This window comes from Bos indicus x Bos taurus, chromosome 7 (genome assembly GCF_003369695.1).
Source record: "Bos indicus x Bos taurus breed Angus x Brahman F1 hybrid chromosome 7, Bos_hybrid_MaternalHap_v2.0, whole genome shotgun sequence".
NCBI lineage: Eukaryota > Metazoa > Chordata > Mammalia > Artiodactyla > Bovidae > Bos > Bos indicus x Bos taurus.
This window is the reverse complement of record NC_040082.1, coordinates 99380214-99403773: the sequence shown is the minus strand read 5'-3', so window position 1 is coordinate 99403773 and position 23560 is coordinate 99380214. Positions and strand designations below refer to the sequence as shown.

The window sequence follows — 23560 nt, the reverse complement described above, 5'->3', positions numbered from 1 at the left end:
CCCAACCACATCAGGAAGGGCAAGCCGCTTTACTTCCTCCATCCATTCAGATGTTAATTTTATGTCAGACCCAGAATGACGCTTGGCCAAACATCTAGGTAACCCATGACTCAGTCTAGCTGACACATAAAATTAACCATCACACTTTTTAAGAACAATTTACTCATCTTTAAGATGAGGGTGGTGATGACACCCTTGGATAATGAGCAGGTTAAATGAGATAATACATGTATATATTCAGCACAGTGCTGAGTCCAGAGTACACATTCCATCCATGTTATCTATTGTTTTTTTTCTTTTTTTTTCTTTCTTTATTTATTTTTTTTAATTTTATTTTATTTTTAAACTTTACATAATTGTATTAGTTTTGCCAAATATCAAAATGAATCCGCCACAGGTATACATGTGTTCCCCATCCTGAACCCTCCTCCCTCCTCCCTCTATGTTATCTATTGTTATCTCCTCCAGACTGATGACATTTAAGTGGTGTGCTGTCACTCGCTAGACAGGGAGCTTCTTGAGGAGGGGAATCAGACCAAGCAAGCCTTGGGAGTTCAACATCTGTTCATTGCAGTAATGAACAAATAATCGTGTTATCAAAAGGAACATTTATTTCATTATAAAAGTCACTGTCAGGGTTCTCAAAAAATTAAACATAAAATTATCAGGTGACTCTACAATTATCTGAGCTTCCCTGGTGGCTCAGACGGTAAAGCGTCTATCTGCAATACAGGAGACCCGGGTTCCATCCCTGGGTTATGAAGATCCCCTGGAGAAGGAAACGGCAGCCCACTCCAGTAGTCTTACCTGAAAAATCCCATGGACGGAGGAACCTGGTGGGCTACAGTCCATGGGGTCGCATAGAGTCGGACACGACTGAGCGACTTCACTTTCTTTCACTTTCTACAATTCTACTTCTAGGAATAAACCCAAGTGAATTGAAAGCAGGGACCCAAACATATACCTGGACAAAAGTAGAATTCAAAAAGATACATGCATCCCTATATTCATAGCAGAACTGTTCACAATAGCCAAGACATGGTAACAACCTAAATGTCCATTGACAGATGAATAGATAAAGAAGATGTGGTACATGTATATGATGGACTATTACTAAGTCACTTTAGTTGTGTCTGACTCTGTGTGACTCAGTGGATTGTAGCCTGCCAGGCTCCTCTGTCCATGGGATTCTCCAGGCAAGAATACTGGAATTGGTTGCCATGCCTTCCTCCAGGGGATCTTCCCAACCCAGGGACTGAACCCTCATTTTTTATGTCTCCTGCATTAGTAAGCAGGTTCTTTACCACTAGCACCACCTAGGAAGCCCAATGAGATATTATTCAGGCATAAAAAATGTTGAAATAATGTCATTTGCAGCAACATGGATGAAGCTCGAGATTATCATACTAAGTGAAGTAAGTCAGAAAGTGAAAGACACGTGCCATACGATGTTGTGTATGTGAAATCTAAAATATGACACAAGTGAACTTAGTTACAAAACAGGCTCACATACGTAGAGAACAGACTTGTAATTGCCAAGGGGTCAGGGGTCAGGGAGGATTGGACTGGGAGTTTGGGATTAGCAGATGTGAACTATTATATGTAGACTAGATAAACAACAAGGTCCTACTTATAGCACAGGAAGTTCCATTCAATATCCTGTGATGATGAAAAAAATATGAAAATGTGTATATAAAACTGAATCACTTTGCTGTACAGCAGAAATCAATACAACACTGTAAATCAACTCTACTTCAGTAAAATAAATTTTTTAAAAAAGAGAGAGAGAACAGGGACCCAAATATATACTTGTACAACTATGCTCTTGGCAGTCCTATTCACAATAGCCAAAAGACAGAAACAGCCCAAATGTCCACTAATTGATGACAGGATGAATAAAATGTGGTATACCTATACAGTGGAATATTATTCAGCCATAAGAAATGAAGTTCTGATTCCCAATACAATATGGATGAACCTCAAAAACATTATGCTCAGTGAAAGAAGTCAGACACAAAAGATTACACTGTATATGATTCCACTTACATAAAATGTCCAAAATAGGCAATCCAGGGAAACAGAAAGCAGATTTGTGCTTTCCAGAGGCTGGGGGAGTGGAGAATGGGAAGTAACTGTTTAATGGGTTTTATTTGGAAATGATGGAAATGTTATACAACATGATGGACATTCTAAATTATCACTGACTTGTATACTTTAAAAGGATGAGGAACTTCCCTGTGGTTAGGACTCCATGCTTCCAACTGCAGGGGGTGTGGGTTTGATCCCTGGTTGGAGAACTAAGATCCCACATCCTATGTGGCCAAAAAAAAAAAAACTACTTTAAAAAAAGGATGTATTTTATTTTACTTGAATTTCACTTCAAAAAAACAAAATGCATTGCCAAAGAAAGACAGGTACAAAGTCATCACGTTAGATCAGACACTAAAACAGCAATTCTGACGACCCAATACTCTGGCACCTACTCTGTACAAATGAGTTTAAACCAAGAAGACTTCTGCTGCCATTTAGAAGAGAGAGAGGCGTTTTACATCAGGTGTGGCTGAGGAGGGAGCTGCCCTTTCACTAGAAAACTCAGCTCAGAATTTCCACTAACACTGGTTAGACTGAAAGAGTAGACCATTAAAAAGGCTTATTTGAACCTGATTCTGAAAGTCCCTCCAATCCTTCTTTGCATATTACTCTGCTTATAACTCTTTAGCATGATATTTTCCTATTAAAAACATCCATTTAACCCATGAACACTTACTGAGCCCCTGCTATTCACCAAAGGGGCCTCCCAGGTGGCACAGTGGTAAAGAATCCACCTGCAATGCAGGAGAGACAGGAGATGCTGGTTCAATCCCTGGGTCAGGAAAATCCCCTGGAGGAGGGCATGGCAACCCACTGTAATATTCTTGCCTGGAGAATCCCATGGACAGAGGAGCCTGGTGGACTGTAGTCCATAGAGTCGCAAAGAGTCAGAAACGACTGAAGCCACATAGCACTATTCATCAAGGACTGTTCTAGGTGCTAGGAAATAGCCGTGAAGACAAAACTCCTATCCCAATGGGACTTACAGTCTAGTACTTTGTGTGCTGTGCTTAGTCATTCAGTCGTGTCTGACTCTTTGCAACCCCATGGACTGTAGCCTGCCAGGCTCCTCAGTCCATGGGGGTTCTCCAGGCAAGAATACTGGAGTGGGTTGCCATGCCCTCCTCCAGGGGATCTTCCCAACCCAGGGATTAAACCCAGGTCTCCCACATTACAGGCAGATTGTTTACCGTCTGAACCACTAGGGAAGCCTATGAATACAGGAAAGGGTAGTCAATCTTCTCAAGGGGATCTTCCCCACCCAGGAATCAAATTGGGGTCTCCTGCATTGCAGGCAGATTCTTTACCACCTGAGCTACCAGGAAAGCCCCCTAGTACTTTGCTGCTGCTGCTGCTAAGTCGCTTCAGTCGTGTCCGACTCTGTGTGACCCCATAGATGGCAGCCCACCAGGCTCCCCCATCCCTGGGATTCTCAAGGCAAGAACACTGGAGTGGGTTGCCATTTCCTTCTCTAATGCATGAAAGGGAAAATTGAAAGTGAAGTCGCTCGGTCATGTCCGACTCCTAGCGACCCCATGGACTGCAGCCCTCCAGGCTCCTCCATCCATGGGATTTTCCAGGCAAGAGTACTGGAGTGGGTGCCATTGCCTTCTCCACCCTAGTACTTTAACATACCACAAATCCCTTAGAAGCTTGTTAAAGTGCAGGTTTGGATTCAGAATATGTGGACCGGGACCTAAGAGTCTAAATTCCTAATAAGCTCCCATGTGATGCTGATACTGCTTGTCTGAGGACTATACTTTGAGTAAAAGCATGTAGAGATCAAAATAATAATTTTTCAAATCACATATACTACAATTTTTATTGAAGCATAGTTTTTTTTAATTAGAGTGCAATTGCTTTACAATGTTGTGTTAGTTTCTGCTGTACAACAGCGTGAATCAGCTATGAGTATACGTATACCCCCTCCCTCTTACCGCTTCTTCCCTCATACCGCCCACATCCAACCCCTCTAGGTCATCACGGGGCACCAAGCTGAGCTCCCTGTGCTACACAGCAGCTTCCCACTAGCCATCTATTTTACACGGGGTAGTGTATATATGTCAGTGATACTCTCGCAATTTGACGTACAGTTATTTTACTGTTTCGGTGTACAGCAAAGTGATTCAGCTATATATAATCTTTTTCAGATTTTTTCCATTATAATTTATTACAAGATATGGGAATATACATTCCTGTGCTATACTGTAGGTCTCTGTTGTTTACCTATTTTATATATAGTAATGTGCATCTGTTAATCCCATATTTCTAATTAATCCCTCCTTGCCCTTTCTCTCTATGGTAACCATGAATTTGTTTTCTATAACAACAGTTTTAAAACTTCACCTTGACCCTTCAGTCTTCTTCAGCCACTGGCCCACCTTTTTTGCTATTTTTCATAGAACCACTATATTGTATGGCTGAAACTAACATAGTATTGTAAATCAACTATACTTCAGTAAATCGGTAAGATGGATAGATAGATAAAATGAGTTTAATATAGCTTTTAAAAAAACATACATTTCTTGATACAAAAAGGCCAGTTAGAGTTCCTTCTGAGCTATGATACTACTAAATGATTTCTCAACTTTGGCCCTATTGACATTTGAGACTGTGTCATTCTCTGCTGTGGGGGCTGTCACATGCATTATACGATGTTGAGTAACATATCTGGCCTAATTATCAGTAGAAATAGCAATCCACAGTGGTGACAATCCAAATGTCTTCCCATCTGGGGAACGAAAATTGCCCCCAGCTGAAAACCACTGGTCTATTTCTAGAAATCTTACTACTTTCCTGTTGGTAAAAGATGCTCACAGTACTAACACTTATATGATGTTTGAGCTTGCCTGGTGGCTCAGTGGTAAAGAATCTGCCTGCAATGCAAGAGACCCAGGTTCAATCCCTGGGTCAGGAAGATCCCCTGAAGAAGGAAATGGCAACCCACTCCAGTATTCTTGCTTGGAGAATCCCATGGACAGAGGATCCTTGTGGGCTACAGTTCATGGGTCGCAAAGAGTCAGACACAACTGAGCGACTAACGTTTCTGTGGTGTTTACCAGGCTAACACTGTTCTAAAAATAAAATGTCTCTTCATTCATTTAATCTTCCCCCAAACTTTATGGGGTCTTAGTACCATCCTCATCCTAAATGGAGAACCTGAAGCACAGAGTGACTGAGTGACTTTCCCAAGGTTGCTCAGCCAGTGAGAGGTGGAGTCAGTATTTGAACCAGTCGTCTGACCCCACCGCCTTCTTTCTTGGGTTTTCTTCTGACCCTTGGGATGTGGGACCTATTGATTGGAGTTTTTCTTAATTCTTTCTCTCTTCAAAGATGCAACGGGTTGTTGAGAAAATCGAATCTCATCTCACCGGTAAGACTGTATTGGGAGTGGAGAGAAACTTCACATCCTCGGTCACAGCCTTTCTCCAGAAAGTGGAATCAGATGTTCTAAAAACTGCCTTGGAAGCCCCAGACCAGAAAATCCAGAAAGTCCAATACAGCACCGTGGGTAAGAAGACAGTAAAACCTGAGACACACAGTGGGGTGGTTACTAACTGGGGTCCACGTGAAGCAATGAGAGGAGTAAATAAGGACTGTGTTTGTCCCATTTATAGGGCTTCCCAGGTGGCACTAGTGGTAAAGAACCCGCCTGCCAATGCAGGAGACATAAGAGACGTGGGTTCAATCCCTGAGTCGAGAAGACCCCCTGGAGGTGGGTATGGCAACCCACTCCAATATTCTTGCCTGGAGAATCCCCATGGATAGAGGAGCCTGGGGGGCTACAGTCCTTAGGATCACCAAGAGTCGGACATGACCGAAATGACTGAACGCACATGAACACATCCATTTATATAAAATTCTAGAAAATGCAAACTAATTTCTAGTGACACAGAGGGTAGAGTCAGTGAAGGGATGGAAAAGGGATGTAAGAAAATCTGGATAAATTGTTGGTGGTGACAGAAATGTTGTCTACCTTGACTATGATGGTGGTTTTACAGAGGTACACACGCGATGAAACCCATCCAGTTGTACACTTTAATATGTGAGATTTGCTGTACCTCAATTACACCTGCATAGAGCTATTTTTAAAAATTGCCAATGGGGGAATTCCCTAGTGGTCCAGTGGTTAGGACTTGGCATTTTCACTGCTGAGGTCTGAGCGTGTCCGGGAACTAATAATATTCCACAAGCCTCCTGATGTGACCAAAAATTTTTTTTAATAAAAATGATATTTTGTTGTTGTTCAGTCACTCAGTCATGTCCCACTCTTTGCAACCCCATGGACAGCAGCATGCCAGGCTTCCCTGTCCTTCACCATCTCCCAGAGCTTGCTCAAACTCATGTCCATTGAGTCAGTAATGAAATCCATTGAACCATCTCATCCTCTGTCATCCCCTTCTCCTCCTGCCTTCAAATCTTTCCCAGTCTTTGGGTCTTTTCTTATGAGTCAGCTTTTTTAATCAGGTGACCAAAATATTTGAGCTTCAGCTTCAGCATCAGTCCTTCCAATGAATATTCAGGATTGATTTCCTTTAGGACTTATTGGTTTGATCTTCTTGCAGTCTAAGGGACTCTCGAGAGTCTTCTCCAACACCACAGTTCAAAAGCATCAGTTCTTTGGCAATCAACTTTCTTTAAGGTCCACACTCACATCTATACATGACTACTGGAAAAGCCATAGCTTTGACTAGGTGGACCTTTGTTGGCAAAATAATGTCTCTGCTTTTTAATATGCTGTCTAGATTTGTCATAGCTTTTCTTCCAAGGAGCAAACGTCTTCTAATTTCATGGGTGAAGTCACCATCTGCAGTGATTTTGGAGCCCAAGAAAATTAGTCTGTCACTGTTTCTATTGTTTCCCCATCTATTTACCATGAGGGGATGGAACTGGCATGCTGCAATCCATGGGGTCGCAAAGAGTCAGACACAATTGAGCAACTGAACTGAACTGAACTGATGGGACTGGATGCCATGATCTTAGTTTTTTGAATGCTGAGTTTTAAGCCAGTGTTTTCACTCTCCTCTTTCACTTTCATCAAGAGGCTCTTTAGTTCCTCTTCACTTTTTGCCATAAGGGTGGTGTCATCTGCATATCTGAGGTTATTGATATTTCTCCTGGCAATCATGATTCCAGTTTGTGCTTCACCCAGCCCAGCATTTCTCATGAGGTACTCTGCATAAAAGTTATATAAGCAGGGTGACAATATACAGCCTTGTCATACTCCTTTCCCAATTTGGAACCAGTCAGTTGTTCCATGTCCAGTTCTAACCGTTGCTTCTTGACCTGCATACAGGTTTCTCAGGGGGCAGGTCAGGTGGTCTGGTATTCCCAACTCTTGGAGAGTTTTCCACAGTTTGTTGTGATAATATTTAGAATTAAATAAATACCTGCATGCTAAGTCACTTCAGTCATGTCTGACTCTTTGTCACCCTATGGACTGTAGCCCTCCAGGCTTCTCTGTCCATGGGATTCTCCAGGCAAGAATACTGGAGTGGGTTGCCATGCCCTCCTCCAGGGGAATTTCCCAACCCAGGGATCAAATCCACATCTCTCATGGCAGGTGGGTTCTTTACCACCAGTGCCACCTGGAAAGCCCAAATAAATACATGAATAAACAAAAATTGTCAATGGTTTCTAATCCTGAGTCTAGGATTCTGGCTTAAAGGTAGTTTTATTTTTTTCTTTTTTTTTAAATGATTCAGTGTTCACAGAACCTAACAGCACATGTCACGGTGATGTGACTTAAACCACCCCAGAAGGAACATCTTACTACATATTTTTTAAATAGAAATACTTTTTTTTAAGGAACTGAAAGCAAACTTTTATTTAAAGACCTCTTCAGGTCATGGTCATTTGGACTCATGGCCTCAATTTGCTGCTCAACTCTCTGGTGATTCAGATAGTAAAGAATCTGCCCGAGACTCAGGTTCAATTCCTAGGTCCAGAAGACCCCATGGAGAAGGGAATGGCAACCCATTTCAGCATTCTTGCATGGAGAATTCCATGGACAGAGGACCCTGGGGAACTATAGGCTGTGGGGTCACAAATAGTTGGACATGACTGAGTGACTTTCACTTTTGCTAGCAGAGCTCTGGCAACAGTGAAACAAATGTGCTGAATTCTTTCTAAAACAGAAATAATTTTATTAAGGAATCCCCTAGCTGTCCAGTGGTTGATGCTCAGCACTTTCACTGCCTTGGGTCTGGGTTCAGTTCCTGGTTGGGGAACTAAGATCTCACAAGCCACGTGGCATAGCCATCCCCCCCAAAAAATTTTATTATACCTGTCATATATAGTCATTATATATCCGTGTGCTGCAGATATGTCAGTTAGCTTGACTGCAGTAATCATTTAACTATGTATATGTGTGTCAGACACAACTGAGCAACTGAGCACACACACATGCACACATGTGTCAAGTCTTCATATTGGACACCTTAAATATATTTACTTTTTGTTTTTGAAAATAAAAAATAAAATGCCATAGCAAAGCCAAGTATTAAATTTTTAATTAGGAAAAAACACATACACAAAACTAAACTGAGTCCAGCAAAATCTGCCACAATTCAGTGCTCCAATCCCATACCCGTGTAGGTACATGTCTGATGAAGAAACACATATTTGTTAGGTATGTTACACTTATATATGCATGCCAAATTGCTTTCTCACTCATTACGTGACTAACATCTTTCCATGTACGTCATATATATCATCAGCTATGTTATTGTCTTCAATGGTTTATATAGTTGCCTTGAACATATAATTTATTTACACGATAATTTATTTCCCTATTCTGAGAAATGTGGGTAGTTACAAAACAACCCTGTGACAAAGACCATTAAAGTTTTATCTGTATCTATTCGTTAAATGTTTTCTTAGGATAAATTCATAGAAGAGGAATTGTTAGATCAAAAGGAAGAAAGCATTCTATGAACTTTTGATACATATCACTATTTTGGCCTCCAGAAATGCTGTTTACTGTGCTTTTTATTAGTATTCAGCTCAGAGATGCTAATGTATTTGTGTGTGCCTAACTAATCATTTCATTTTACCAACTTTCATGATAAAATACTTCATAAAAATAATCATTTTTTATAGTCTTTAATAAGATAAAATCCAGTGCCTAAACTTCTCAGGAAACCAGAATCTGGACACTTTTATTTAAAATTAAACCACATTACAAGTAATTCTTATATTTTCTGATTTGGCCAATTCCTAATTGATTTTTTGGTTTGGTTTGGTTTGGTTTTTGGCCAAGCCAGGAGTCATGTGGGATGTTAGTTCCCTGACCAGGGGTCAAACCTGCAGCCCCTGCATTGGAAGGGCACAGTCTTAACCACTGGACTACCAGGGAAGTCCCCCTCATTGTTTAATCAATGATATAAAGTACCCTTTCTTCAGTGAGCTTTCATCACCTCACCTGTAAAACGAGATCGTAATGCTGCACTCAACGCACTTAGAACCAAGGCTGGTAATTGTCATAACTTTCTGCTCTTTATAACTGCTTTCTTTAATTTTTTTAACACACTCAAAAGGAGACATAATAAGACTACTGCACCCCTCACCTACCCTCAATAATTTCCAACTCATGACCAGTCTCATATCTTCTGATTTTTAAGATAAATATTTTCATGAACTTATTGTTTGTTATTCTGTGACTTCATTTTTACTGGAAGCACGGTTCCCCATTATAGAGATAAACCATAAGTCATTTAACCAATTTCTTCTTAAACTTTAGGTCATTTCACCTTTATCATCTTTACTGCCATGGACTTTCTCGTAGCCAATTCTGCCCTCTTAGTCATTATTGTTTTCCAAGAATAAATTCCTAGAAACAGAATCGTTGCTTCAAAGACAATGTGCTAAAGAATGTTAGTTAAGAATACGGTTTCAGGGGATGTTCTTGGCAGTCCAGTGGTTAAGACTTCACCTTCCAATGCAGGGGCTGTGAGTTCAATCCCTGGTCAGGAAACTAAGATATCACATGCCTCTCAGCCAAAAAACAAAAACATAAAAAACAGAATCAATATTGTAATAAATTCAATAAAGAATTTTAAAATGGTCCACAGTAAAAAAGAAGTCTTTAAAAAAAGAACACAGAGTTCAGTAAGTTCCTACTCTTTGCCACCCCCATGGAGCCTGCCAGGCTCCTCTGTCATGAGATTTTCTCAGCAAGTATACAGGAGTTAGAGTCCTACTTAAATTCTGAATTTCAGTTTGCTTTTCTGACAGGTCCTTCATTGTGTTACATGAGGCTGCTATAAGATGGCAATGTATCAATGTAAGGCTCTTAGCCCAGTGCCTGGCACATTCTAGACCCTCAGTAAAGTTAAGCTGTTCATGTAACTACGCACATTTTTAAAACTTATAATAATGGCAAGTTTGCCCTTTGTTCTTCTTATCAGCTGTTGAAACTCAAGTTGTTACAGACAACTGCTCCAAGGAAGTCACCTTAAGCTTGAACGCCCAAGTGAACTCCATGGAAATCCATTGCAGTGATGTCATCCAGAGAAACATAAAAGGTACGTGGGGTGGCTGCTTTCAGAATCCCTAAGACATGCAGAGCAGCATCACTGTGTGAGTAGTGAGGAAAATGTCCCCCAGTAGGCTTCTCTCTAATGGGTCTGTTACCCTAATGTTACTGAACCCAGGTCCAGCTACTCGCTGCTCAAAAGTCATTAAAGAGGCTAGGTTAGTGGAAAGGAAAGTTTGCTTTATTTTGGGTGCTAGTGACCAGGGAGGAGGGTCACTAGCATCCAAACCTGTCCAAAGGCCAACAGCCCCCACCGCAACAACCCGGGGGCTAGAGCTTTTATAGACAGAGAGAGAGGGCTACATGCAGAAACAGCACAGTAGCTCAGACAGTCATCTTGAAATTGGTCACTGGTGGTCAGTTCTAAGCACAGTTAGTCTTGGTTCCAGGGTTGGTTTGTTCCCATTTCCTTGAGGCCAGTTCTTGGAACTGCGACAGTTTACGTCATGGCTACAGTCTGGTAATCATGTAGTTAATTTTTCCACCTGGTGGGGGTCTCTATCTATAAGACAGCTCAAAGGATATAGCTCAGAATATTACCTATTCTGAGAAGGAACTAAAGGTCCTTGACTTTGCTTACTGACTAAACTATTATCATTTGATCTCCTTTAACTATATTCCTTTGTTTCTTTATGTTCTCACTTCTCTGATTGAACTAACTTTTGGCTAAAGTTTTCCCACAGACAAAAGGTGGGCTGAGGACTTGGGAAACAAGAACTATAGGGTTCTGCTCCATTTCACTAAGACTGTGCCATTTGAGTCTTTCCTTAAAAAAAAAAAAAAAAAATTTTTTTAATTACAAAAAAGACATATTCCTACCTAAAATGGAGGTTTTTTGTTCTTCAGCATGAAAGAGAGACTTCTTTGTAATTTAGGGGTTGTTCTATCTGGTTCTCAGTTTGGGTTCCCTTAGAAGTAGTGCATGGATAAGTGTAAGGAGAACAAGAGTGATGATTTTATATGGGAGATGATCCCAGAAAGAATCAGTAAGCGTATTAATCGGGATTCTCCAGAGAAACAGAACCAATAGGCTGTGTATATGTAGAGAAAGAGAAACAGAGATAGAGAGAGATGGGCAGGGACAGAGAGAGATTTAAGAAGAATTTTGCTCATGCGATTGTGGAGGGCAGCAAATCTAAAATCTAGCCAGCAAGCTGAAAGACCCAGGGAAAAGCTGTTGCTGCCTGAGTCCAAAGGCAGTCTCTTCCTCAGGGGGAGCTCAGTCTTTTTCTTAACACCTTCCACTCATTAGATGAGGCCCACCAACATTAGGAACTGTAATCTGCTTTATTCAAAATCTACTGATTTAAATTTAATCTCATCTAAAAATATCCTCACAGCAATATCCAGACTGGTCTTTGACCAAATATCTGGGTCCTAAAGCCTATCCAAGTTGACACATAAAATTAATCATCCCAACAGGGAAAACAGGAAGTGAGACAAGGAAGAGAGGGCAGCCCATACAGGGATTATTATGTTAGTGAGCAGGTTACTGCTGGTGGTGACTGGGGTTCAATCCCACTAAGTTACCCCATTCAAAGAGAAGTAGCCAGAGGACTTCCCTGGCGGTCCAGTGGTTAAGATTCTGCACTTCCAATGCAGGGGGAAGGGGTTCAGTCCCTGGTCAGGGAACTAAGATCCCACATGCCACTTGACATGGTTCAAAAAAAATTTTTTTTATAATAAAGGGGGCTTCCCTTGTGGCCCAGTGGCTACGACTCTGCACTACTAATACAGGAGACCTGGATTCGATACCTAGTCAGGGAACTAGATCTCACATGCTGCAGTGAAGATCCTGAATTCCAAAACTAAAATAATAATAACAGGGAGAGGGAGCTGAGCTGAGCTCTTTATCCACCTGCTCTGATCCATCACTGGTTAAGAGCCCTTCTGGGAGTTGCAGGCAGAAGTGAACGTCTAAGCTTTTACAGCCTGCCCTGTGTACAGATCAAACATGTTCACTCCAGGGAAAGCTCCCAGACAGAGAGTCGCAGCTGCTTGCAGTAGAATCCATCAGCATGTTAAAAAAAAAAAAAAAAAAACAGAAGTGCCAAAGGAATAAAGCTATGCTGCCTACAGCATCTGCTACAGCCTGTGTAGAAAGAGAAATTGTTACTATTAACTATCCCAGCATTGCCAGACTGTCTGATTTTTCAAGAGAAACCAAACTTTGGGTTGCCTGCATGAACACCTCCAATATTTTTTTTCATTTGGCAGGAAGACTTCTGTTATAACTGCCATATGTTACAATTGCTGTAGCACAATAAATGAGGGCCTTAAAATCCAATTACATGAATGTGGGGTCTGTACAGACAGCTGGTCTGTGCTATCACCCAAAGTTCCAAAGAAAAGATGATAAAATGCAGGCAACTAAGCACATGCTGAACTGAGAAAGTCTCATGTGGCAATTAGTTTCTCACTTCCTCTCCTCCCCCAAGATGAGAACTTGAATCTGCCTTCACTGGAGGATGGGCCAGGAGGAGGATGGAAGCCAAATTCCAACCCTGTGATTTCATGCTTGCGTGCTCACCAGGTTCCCCCATTACTCACAGTGTGGAGAGGGAGACTGCAAGCTTCCAAACGTATCTGCAGTCCAGTTTGTTCCTTGGTCACATTCTGGGGTACTAGGGATTAGGAAGTCAACAATTTTTTTTTTATTTTTTTATCAGGATGTAATTGCTTTACAATGTTGTGTTAGTCTCTGCTGTACAACATCATGAACCAGCTGTATACATATGCCTCCTCCCTCTGAAGCCTCCCACCCACCACCCCGCATCCCACCCGTCTTGGTCATCACAGAGCACTGAGCTGAGCTCCCTGTGCTATACAGCAGCTTCCCACTACTTACACATATGGTGATGTATATGCTTCAGTGCTATTCTCTCAATTTGTCCCATCCTCTCCTTCACTCTGTGTTCACACATCTCTTCTCTATTTCTGTGCCTCTATTCCTGCCCTGCAAAACGGTTCATCTGTACCATTTTTCTAGACTTCATATATATGCTTTAATATGCAATATCTGTTTTTCTTTTTCTGACTTGCCTCACTCTGTATGACAGGCTCTAGTTTCATCTACAAAGAGGTATGACCTCATGCGGGCCAGAATGGCCATAACCAAAAAATCTGCAAACAACAGATGCTGGAGAGGGTGTGGAGAAAAGGGAACTCTCTTACACTGTTTGTGGTAATGTACATTGGTACAGACACTCTGGAGAACAGTATGGAGGTTCCTTAAAAAAACTAAACGTAGAACTGCCATCTGACCCAGCAATTCCATGACTGGACATACACACTGAGAAAACCATAACTGAACATATGAATTTGAGGAGAACAGAACTCAGTCCATAACAACTGTCTAGGCTGAATTGTCTACAGGAACTGCACACCTCATAATGTAAATGCATGTGTCTCGGGGAGCACTTGGCATAGACATGCCCGTGCATTCGTGCATGCTCAGTGGTGTCTGACTCTGTGACCCTATAGCCCACAAGCCTCCTCTGTCCATGGAATTTCCTAGGCAAGAATACTGGAGTGGGTTGCCATTTCCTCCTCCAGGGGATCATCCAGGCCCAGGGTTAAAATCTGCATCTCCTGCGTTGGCAGGCAGATTCTTTACCACTGAGCCACCAGGGAAGCACCATAGACATGCCCAGCAGCAGACTATTTATCTTTCCTAATGACCCTTGCGGTTTCATCTTGAAGCATTGCACTGGCTGTCCCTCTGCCAGTAATGTTAACCAACACTCCACAGGGTGGACTTTTATTCTTTCAACACAGCTCAACTTTTTCCTCCTCCATGAAGCCTCCCAGGACTGCCTATTTCCATCACAGCACTAGAGTCAGGCTTTCCCTCTCCTGTGCTCCTCCAGCACTTTGAACTTACCTTATCCTGGCATCTAATGTGTTAACATCTGTTCATCGACATGTCCCCTCCCCCACCTCGCCTCCCCCCCAGGGAGGTAAATTAGTACTTTACCAGCAGAGAATTGGAGAACAGAAATGGTCATCGAATTAAATCCACATCTAGGTTGAGGACTGAACATTCCTAAAGAAAGAAAAGAACACATTGATGGATTCATGACGAACTCATAAAGGGACATTTTTGTGTCCCTCAGGTTCTGTCTTGGACTGGATCATTCTTCATTGTAGGGAGTCATCCTGTGCCCAGTAGGATGTTGAACAACATCCCTGGCCTTAGACTAGACGTCTATAGCAGTTCCCCAGTTGTGACAACCAAAACTTCCTCCAGACACCACCCAGTGTCAGCTGAGGTGAGAGAGCAGGATAGCCTGCAGTTGAGAACCTCTGGTCTAAAGCAACCTTATAATTTATCTCCAAAAGGTGGATAATTTTAATACCAGAAGGGATCCTATTAAGTTACACCATGACACCAGGTGTGAACTGGGACTGTCACAGGTAACCCAAGACATAGAATCACATGATTCCTCTCCCTATAAACTATCTCAGAGAGCAAACCCTGGCCACAGAGGTCAACCTTGGAAACCTCAATAACCATTCTTTTCTTTTCTACTTGTGATTTGCTCTTACACCAGAATATTTCAGCTCAAAAACAAGCAATTTCCGAGCATCAGATCAGGTAGGCTGATCACCTGCTGATGCCTTCCAACCACCCACCTTTGTTTCTTTCTGATGAACAGAAACTGCCATCAACTCAGAGAAGCAGAAGTGAATCTCCTACTTCTCATCCCTCGAGAGAAGCCAGAAAAACCTGGTTAGAGACACCTGCTAGGGGATTTATTCCAGTAGGATGAACCACACAGCTTGTTTCTTATTGTTGTTCAGTCGCTAAATTGTGCTCTTTGTGACCCCCATGGACTGTAGCCCTCCAGACTCCTCTGTCCATGGGAATTCTCCAGGCAAGAATACTGGAGTGAGTTGCCATGCCCTCCTCCAGGGAATCTTCCCAACCCAGGATCGAACCCAGGTCTCCTGCATTGCAGGCGGATTCTTTACCAGCTAAGCTACCAGGGAAGCCCATGTTATATGCTAGGCTGTCATAAAATACCAGACTGGTGGCTTAAACAATAGAAATTTATTTTCCCACAGTTATAGAGGCTAGAGATACAAGATGAAGATGTTGGCCAGATTGGTCTCTCCAGAGGCCTCTCTCCTTGGCTTGAACATGGCCATCTTCACACTATGTCCTCATACGGCCTTTCCTCTGTGTGCATGGGTCCCTAGTCTCTTTTCATGCGTCCAAATTTCCTCTTATATGGACACCAGGGAGGCTGGATAAGGCCCACCCTAACATTCTCATTTTAACTTCATCACCTCTTTGAAAGCCCTATCTTCGAATACAGTCACACTGGGAAGTACCATTAAGACTTCAACATACGAATTTTGGGGAGGAACACAATTCAGCCCATAACACTATTGATATAGAAAATGTCTGCTACATATAAATCTTCAAGGTGGGAACCTGCATTCCACCAGCATCAGGCAGGAGTGAAACTGCAGCTCGTTCTCCAGCTCCTATTGCTGAAGATCCTTCAGCTCCATCATCTCACTTCCTCTCCCTCCTCCAGTCAGTAACTCTTCTTGCCTGTTCACTCGATGCCAGCCCCTGCATGTCAGCTATTGTCTTGTACTACTCTACTTTTCGAGGTACTATACTGTAAGATTTAAAATGTTTCTTTTATTTTCTGTTTGTTTTTTATATATTATTCATGTGAAAAGTATTAGAAACTTATTACAGTATGACGCAGCTGATCGTGTTAGTTGGGTAGCTAGGCTAATCTTGTTGGACTTAGGAACAAATCGGACTTGCAAACATGCTCTCCGAACAGAACTTGTTTATATGTAGGGGACTTACTGTAAGTTATGTGCATGCCTTAATATGTAATAAAATTATAAATGTATAATATAAACATATCATGTGCATATATATTTTTAGCCTATCAAACTGTTAAATTATGCCATTCCCTTGCTTAAAACCCTCCAACAGTTTTCCCACTGGCTTAAAATAAAAGCAAAATTCTCCCCCAGGCCCTACAAGGTCAACCCCCACCATGCCCTCACTTCCTCCCACTGCCCCCTCACTCACTCTGCTTCAGCCATACTGGCCTCCTTGCTGATGGGCACAGTCATGTCTCTGGGGGGGTTTTCTCTGCTATTTTCTCTTCCTAGAGCACTCTCCTCTCAGATATCCTCCTTCCTTTCACCCTGCTGCCAGAAAACTGTCTAAAATAGCATCCTCCACCTCTTGCTGTCCCCTAGCATGAGTGCTAAGTCACTTCAATCGTGTCTGACTCTTTGCAACCCCATAGACTGTAGCCCACCAGGCTCCTCTGTTCATGGGATTTTCCAGGCAAGAATAATGGAGCAGATTGCCATGTCCTCCTCCAGGGGATCTTCCTGACCCAGGGATCAAACCCACATCTCCTGCACTGGCAGGCAGCTTCTTTACCACTAGGGCCACCTGGGAAGCCCCACTGTCCCCTACTTTACTTAATTTTCTCCATAGAATTGAGCACTAATCCTATATCAGAGCAAGGTGTCTTTGATATATACCTTTGTTGAGTGGGCTCCCAACACTTGGAAATGAATTGTCCAAGGAGACCTGTGCTTGGACAGCAAGAGACTTTATTGGAAAGTGGTCCCCAGGCAGAGAGCAGCAGGAAAAGTGCTTTGCCACATGGCTCACTGTCTCAGGCTTTATGGTAATGCGATTAGTTTCTAGGTTGTCTCTGGTCAGTCATCACCCCTGGCCCATAGTCTGAGTCAGGGTCCTTCCTGGTGGCCCGAGCATCTCTCAGCCAAGACGGATTCCAGTGCAAAGGATTCTGGGAGGATGGTTGTCCCCTCCCTCTTTTGGCCCCTCCCAAATTCTCCCGGTTAGTTTTCAGGTGGTAGTACCAAGTTCCTCATTGGGACCTCCTGTTGTGAGACAACTCACCCAAGTGGTTATCATCATGCCTGGCCAAGGTGGGCGGCTTCAGTCGACGATTATCTAACACCTTTATTTGCTTATTTATGTTTGTTTCCTGCACCAGAAAGTAAGATCAATAAGAAGAGAAATTCAGGCTATTTTGTCCCCCACTGTATCCCCAGAATAATGTCTGGACACAGTAGGCACTAGAAAAAGATGGATAGGTAGATAAATAGATAGATAGAGGGCTTCCCTGATGGCTCAGCAGGTAAAGAATCTGCCTGCAATGCAGGGGACACAGGTTCAATCCCAGGGTGGGGAAGAGCCCCTGGAGGAGGAAATGGCAACCCACGCCAGTATTCTTGCCTGGGAAATCCCATGGACAGAGCAGCCTGGAGGGTTACAGTCCATAGGGTCGCCAAGAGTTGGACACAACAGAGCGAGTAAGCACATAGGTAATGATTTCCGTATATGTTATCTATATCTGGTTTATACTATATAATATATACCAGTTCAGTTCAGTCGCTCAGTCATGTCCAACTCTTTGAAACCCCATGGACTGCAGAGCATGCCAGGCTTCCCCATCCATCACTAACTCCCAGAGCTTGCTCAAATTCATGTCCATTAAGTCAATGATGCCATCCAACCATCTCATTCTCTGCCGTCCCCTTCTCCTCTTGTAACTTTATTATATATATAATATATATGGAAAAGAAATAATTAGATTTCTATCTAAAGAGATTGAAATACTTGTACCAACTACAAATGGATTTCCTTGGGTCCAGCCTCAACATTTTGTTTCATGCAAAAGAAACACAAAACCAGTTCTAAAGGTCTTGCAAAACAAGTTAGTCATTACTGAAGTCTTCAAGAGACAGCAGAGGAAGTGGAATGATATCACACAAGACTTACCCAATTTCCTTTTATAGCTGTCCTTTAGTCTCCAAGAGGGATTGGTTCCTGGACCCTCCAGACATGAAAATCCACGAACGCTCAAGTCCCTATATAAAATGGTTTATCAATAGTATTTGACATAGATGTGCATATAACCTTATGCACATGCTCCCTTATATTTTATTTTTTTTTCCCCTTATATTTTAAATCATCTCTAGATTATTTATAATACTTAATACAATGCAAAAGCTAAGAAAATAGTTGCGGATGCAAAGCAAATTCAAGTTTTGCTTTCTGAGACTTTCTCGAATTTTTTATGTTTATTTATTTATTTGGCTGCACTGGGTCTTAGTTGTGGCACGTGGGATCTAGTTCCCTGACCAGGGATTGAACCTGGGCCCCCTGCCTTGAGAACGCAGAGTCTTAGCAACTGAAGCACCCTGGGATTCCCTGGGAAGTCCCTGGGATTTTTAAAAATATTTTCAATCCAAGGTTCATAGAATCTGTGGATACAGAACCTGCAGATATAGACGGTTAACTTTACTTTCCTTTTCCTCTTTATGGCTGACCCAGTCTCTTTCCTCTCCTTCCAAATTCCACCTGCCTCTTCTCTGCCCCTCCCTCCCAATTGTTATACTGTTCATGGAGTTCCCCGGGCAGGAATACTGGAGTGGATTGCCATTTCCTCCTCCAGATAGTGGAGATAGTGGAGGACAGAGGAGCCTGGAGTGCTGTAGTCCATGGGGTCGCAGAGAGTCAAACAGCACTTAGCGGCTGAAAAACAACAATAACACAATTTTTTTTTATTTAAGTATAATTGCTTTACAGTATTGCATTGGTTTCTACCAAATATCAACAGGAATCAGCCATAGACAGCCCAGCCTTTATATCTTTTTCTCCTAAGGGTAGATTTATATCCCTTCTTATGTAAATCAGTTTAGCCTCTCTTAGTTTTTCCAGTTTCTCTTGTCTCTCTAGTCTTACCCTATTCAATACAACAAAGGATTCAGGTCCAGAAATACTTTGTATGCCTCAGAATATGAGAGGAGACACTGAAATCTTTTATTTTGACCCTCATATATGCGAGTAAGCGTGCCTATGTGCGTGTATATACGTTTGTGTTTTTGTGTGTGTATGTGTATACATCTATACCATTTTCAAAGAGATACATAATGAAAAGGTAAATACCATTTTCAAATATAAATGAAGGTACATCAAAGATCATATGAACTCCTAGGACATCCCTGGTGGTCCAGCGGTTAAGACTTCACCTTCCAATGCAGGGGGTGCAGATTCCATCCCTGGTCTGTGAGCTGAGATCCCACATGCCTTGGGATGGCCAAAAGACCAAAACATAAAAAACAGAAACAGTGTTGTAACAAATTCAATAAAGGCTTTTTCAAAGTCATGAAAAAAATTCCATCAGCTCATTAATTGATGAGGGAATCTATGAAATGTTAAGACATGCTCAGAGGCAATTCAAAGAGCAGATACACATGTATACAAACATATTGCTATATAAATCAGTCACAAATTCTGAAATGATATGCTAACTAATGCAAAAGCTGGTTAATATGCTATAGGGCGATACTACAATGCAATGTTCAGAACTATATTTTCTATAACAGAAAACTACATGTCTACCAGACAAAATGCATCTTTGTCTAGGGAAAGAGCCATTTCCACTACTATCAAGTTTCTTCATGTTATCTTCTATGCCTACAGAGTTGTGAAATTGCTTGGCAATAGAAAGTCCATAAAAGGTGAATCGCAACGCCCCATAGAATCAGATAATCCTTGATACTTAGCTCTCCATAAAAGGAAACTCGGTCACATTGTTACTGAGTCCAGGCTCGCTCTGCTTACCACACAACCAGCCAATAAATTTGAGAGATGAGGTGTTGAGACAAGGAAAATCACTTTATTTGAAAGCTGGTTTATTGAGAAAATGGCACACTGATGTCTCAAAATAACTATCAGGGTCTAGATTCCAGGTTCCTTTATAGAATAGAGATGTCGGATGGGGGTAAGGAAGCAAAGAAGAAAGCCCATTGCGTGTGTGTCTGCTCAGTGCAGGCTCCTCTATCCATGGGATTTCCCAGGCAAGAACACCAGAGTGGGTTGCCATTTCCTCCTTCAGGGGATCTTCGCAACCCAGGCATCGAAGCAATGTCTCCTGCAATGCAGGCAGAGTCTTTTACCACTGAGCCATCAGGGAAGCCCTACAAAGTCCATTACTCTGACAAATATCTCCTGGAGGATGTCTGTAGCCATCCACAGGTGGACAAGGTCTTGAACAAAGGACACTTTAGTTTAATATTCAGGCAGTAGGGCAGGGTTCCCTGTGGCAGGCCATTATGTACAAGCAGTGAACAAAAGCAACAGGAAGCAAAGGTTAAAGTAACAGATCCAACCTGGAGTCAGAATGGGCTCTTCCTTGCAACATTTTGTCCATTAACAAATCTTGGACATGAGGTGTATTTGGATGCAATATATATATACCTAGAAAAAAAATCCGTAACTTAAACAGCAGTTATCTCTAGGTGTGTATTTTTATTAAAATTTCACTTTCTTTTTTGTCCTTTTCTCATCAAAATTGCATCATTTATGTTTCCAAGAAATAAATTGTGGCATTGTTGCAGAAACCAGTACTCGAGAAACCAAGCACCACACTCGGAGAGTTGGAGAGCTCAGGTTTATTACGCTGGCGGGCCCAGAGGAGTTAACACTCCAAGCTCTGAGCCCCGAACAAAGGGATTACAGAGTTTTTATAGACAGACTATAGTGGGAAACACTAGCTGTTAATAGGCTGGTTTAAACCAAGGGGTTTTGTGTACTCAGGAACATTGGTCACGATGGGGAGGGGGATGCCTGACCTGGACAGGCATGATTAAGCAGGTTTGCAGGGGCTGGGCAACTGCAAAGAGCAGGACAAGGGTGAGTGAGACAAACTCCAGCTCCTAGTATTGCCAGTCCCCACTTTCTGAGACTATGTGACCTACGTGACCTAGACTTTGCAAGGGGCAAGCTGAGTTACAGAGGCAGAAGGAGCAGGAGGTTACGTCAAAATTTAACTTTTCCTCTTCAGCATAACATATAACGTGATGCTCGACATCACATTAATTGAATTCAACAAACTAAATATATATGTATTAATATGACTAAGGGCTTCCCTGGTGGCTCAGTGGTAAAGAACCTGCCTATAATGCAGGAGACACAGGTTCAATCCCTAGGTCAGGAAGATCCCCTGGAGAAGGAAATGGCAACCCACTCCAGTATTCTTGCCTGGAAAATCCCACGGACAGAGGAGCCTGGTGGGCTACAGTCCATGGGGTCACAAAGAATCAGACACAGATGAGCGACTGAGCCTGCACCACGAGTGTGTATATGTCAATCCCAATCTCCATTATTCTGTTTCCTCAGGTACTAGTGCAGTTGCCTTCGTTTCATACTCTTCTCTTGGAAACATCATAAATGCAACTTTTTTTGAAGAGATGAATGAGAAAGATCAAGTTTACCTGAACTCACATGTAGTAAGTGCTGCTATTGAACCCAAAAAGAACACACCTCTCTCCCAGCCTGTGATTCTAAATTTTCAGCACATGAAGGTGAGTCAAAGCTGCAATTTGTACTTGCTTGGGTTTCATGGATGTTAGGCCAAACAATTGCATATACTCCCTGTCGATGGTTCTGGACCTGCACTGTCCAGTGTCATAACCAGGAGCCAACTAGATTTATTGAGCATTTGAAGTATGTGAGTCTGAATTGAGATTTTTGAAGGGTTAGCATTTCCAGATTTAGAATTAGTATTTCCAGACTTTGAAGACTTTGTAAGAAAAACAATGTGTTAAGCATCTCAATAATTTTATAGTGATTACATATGTTGATTTATATTGACACATTCAGTTCAGTTCAGTCGCTCAGTTGTGTCCGACTCTTTACGACCCCATTAACTGCAGCACTCGGGCCTCCCTGTCCATCACTAACTCCTGGAGTCCACCCAAACCCATGTCCATTGAGTCAGTGATGCCATCCAACCATCTCATCCTCTGTTGTCCCCTTCTCCTCCTGCCCTCAATCTTTCCCAGCATCAGGGTCTTTTCAAATGAGTCAGCTCTTTGCATCAGGTGGCAGAAGTATTGGAGTATCAGCTTCAACATCAGTCCTTCCAATGAACACCCAGGACTGATCACCTTTAGGATGGACTGGTTGGATCTCCTTTCAGTCCAAGGGACTCTCAAGAGTCTTCTCCAACACCACAGTTCAAAAGCATCAATTTTTCGGCGCTCAGCTTTCTTTATAGTCCAACTCTCACATCCATACATGACCACTGGGAAAACCACTGACTAGACGGACCTTTGTTGGCAAAGTAATGTTTCTGCTTTTTAATATGCTGTCTAGGTTGGTCATAACTTTGCTTCCAAGGAGCAAGCATCTTTTAATTTCATGGCTGCAGTCACCATCTGCAGTGATTTTGGAGCCCCCAAAAATAAAGTCTGACACTGTTTCCACTGTTTCCCCATCTATTTGCCATGAATTGATGGGACCAGATGCCATGATCTTAGTTTTCTGAATGTTGAGCTTTAAGCCAACTTTTTCACTCTCCTCTTTCACTTTCATCAAGAGGCTCTTTAGTTCTGACACATTCAGTTCAGTTCAGTTCAGTCGCTCAGTCGTGTCCGACTCTTTGCGACCCCATGAATCGCAGCACACCAGGCCTCCCTGTCCATCACCAACTCCCGGAGTTCACTCAGACTCACGTCCATCGAGTCAGTGATGCCATCCAGCCATCTCATCCTCTGTCGTCCCCTTCTCCTCCTGCCCCCAATCCCTCCCAGCATCAGAGTCTTTTCCAGTGAGTCAACTCTTCACATGAGGTGGCCAAAGTACTGGAGTATCAGCTTTAACATCAGTCCCTCCAATGAACACCCAGTACTGATCACCTTTAGGATGGACTGATTGGATCTCCTTTCAGTCCAAGGGACTCTCAAGAGTCTTCTCCAACACCACAGTTCAAAAGCATCAATTCTTCAGCGCTCAGCCTTCTTCACAGTCCAACTCTCACATCCATACATGACCACAGGAAAAACCATAGCCTTGACTAGATGAACCTTTGTTGGCAAAGTAATGTCTCTGCTTTTCAATATGCT

General features: G+C 42.4%; 1 protein-coding gene across 2 annotated transcripts in view; it reads left to right on the top strand.

Moving 5' to 3' along the window:
* The window catches only part of ADGRE3 (adhesion G protein-coupled receptor E3), a 62369-nt gene that overhangs the window by 21845 nt on the left and 16964 nt on the right, over positions 1-23560 (top strand). For both annotated transcript variants that reach the window (XM_027548024.1, XM_027548025.1), the window contains 3 exons: positions 5425-5602; positions 10500-10616; positions 21834-22018. In XM_027548024.1, coding sequence (XP_027403825.1) covers positions 5425-5602; positions 10500-10616; positions 21834-22018 — 480 coding nt within the window. The remainder of the gene's footprint in view (positions 1-5424; positions 5603-10499; positions 10617-21833; positions 22019-23560) is intronic.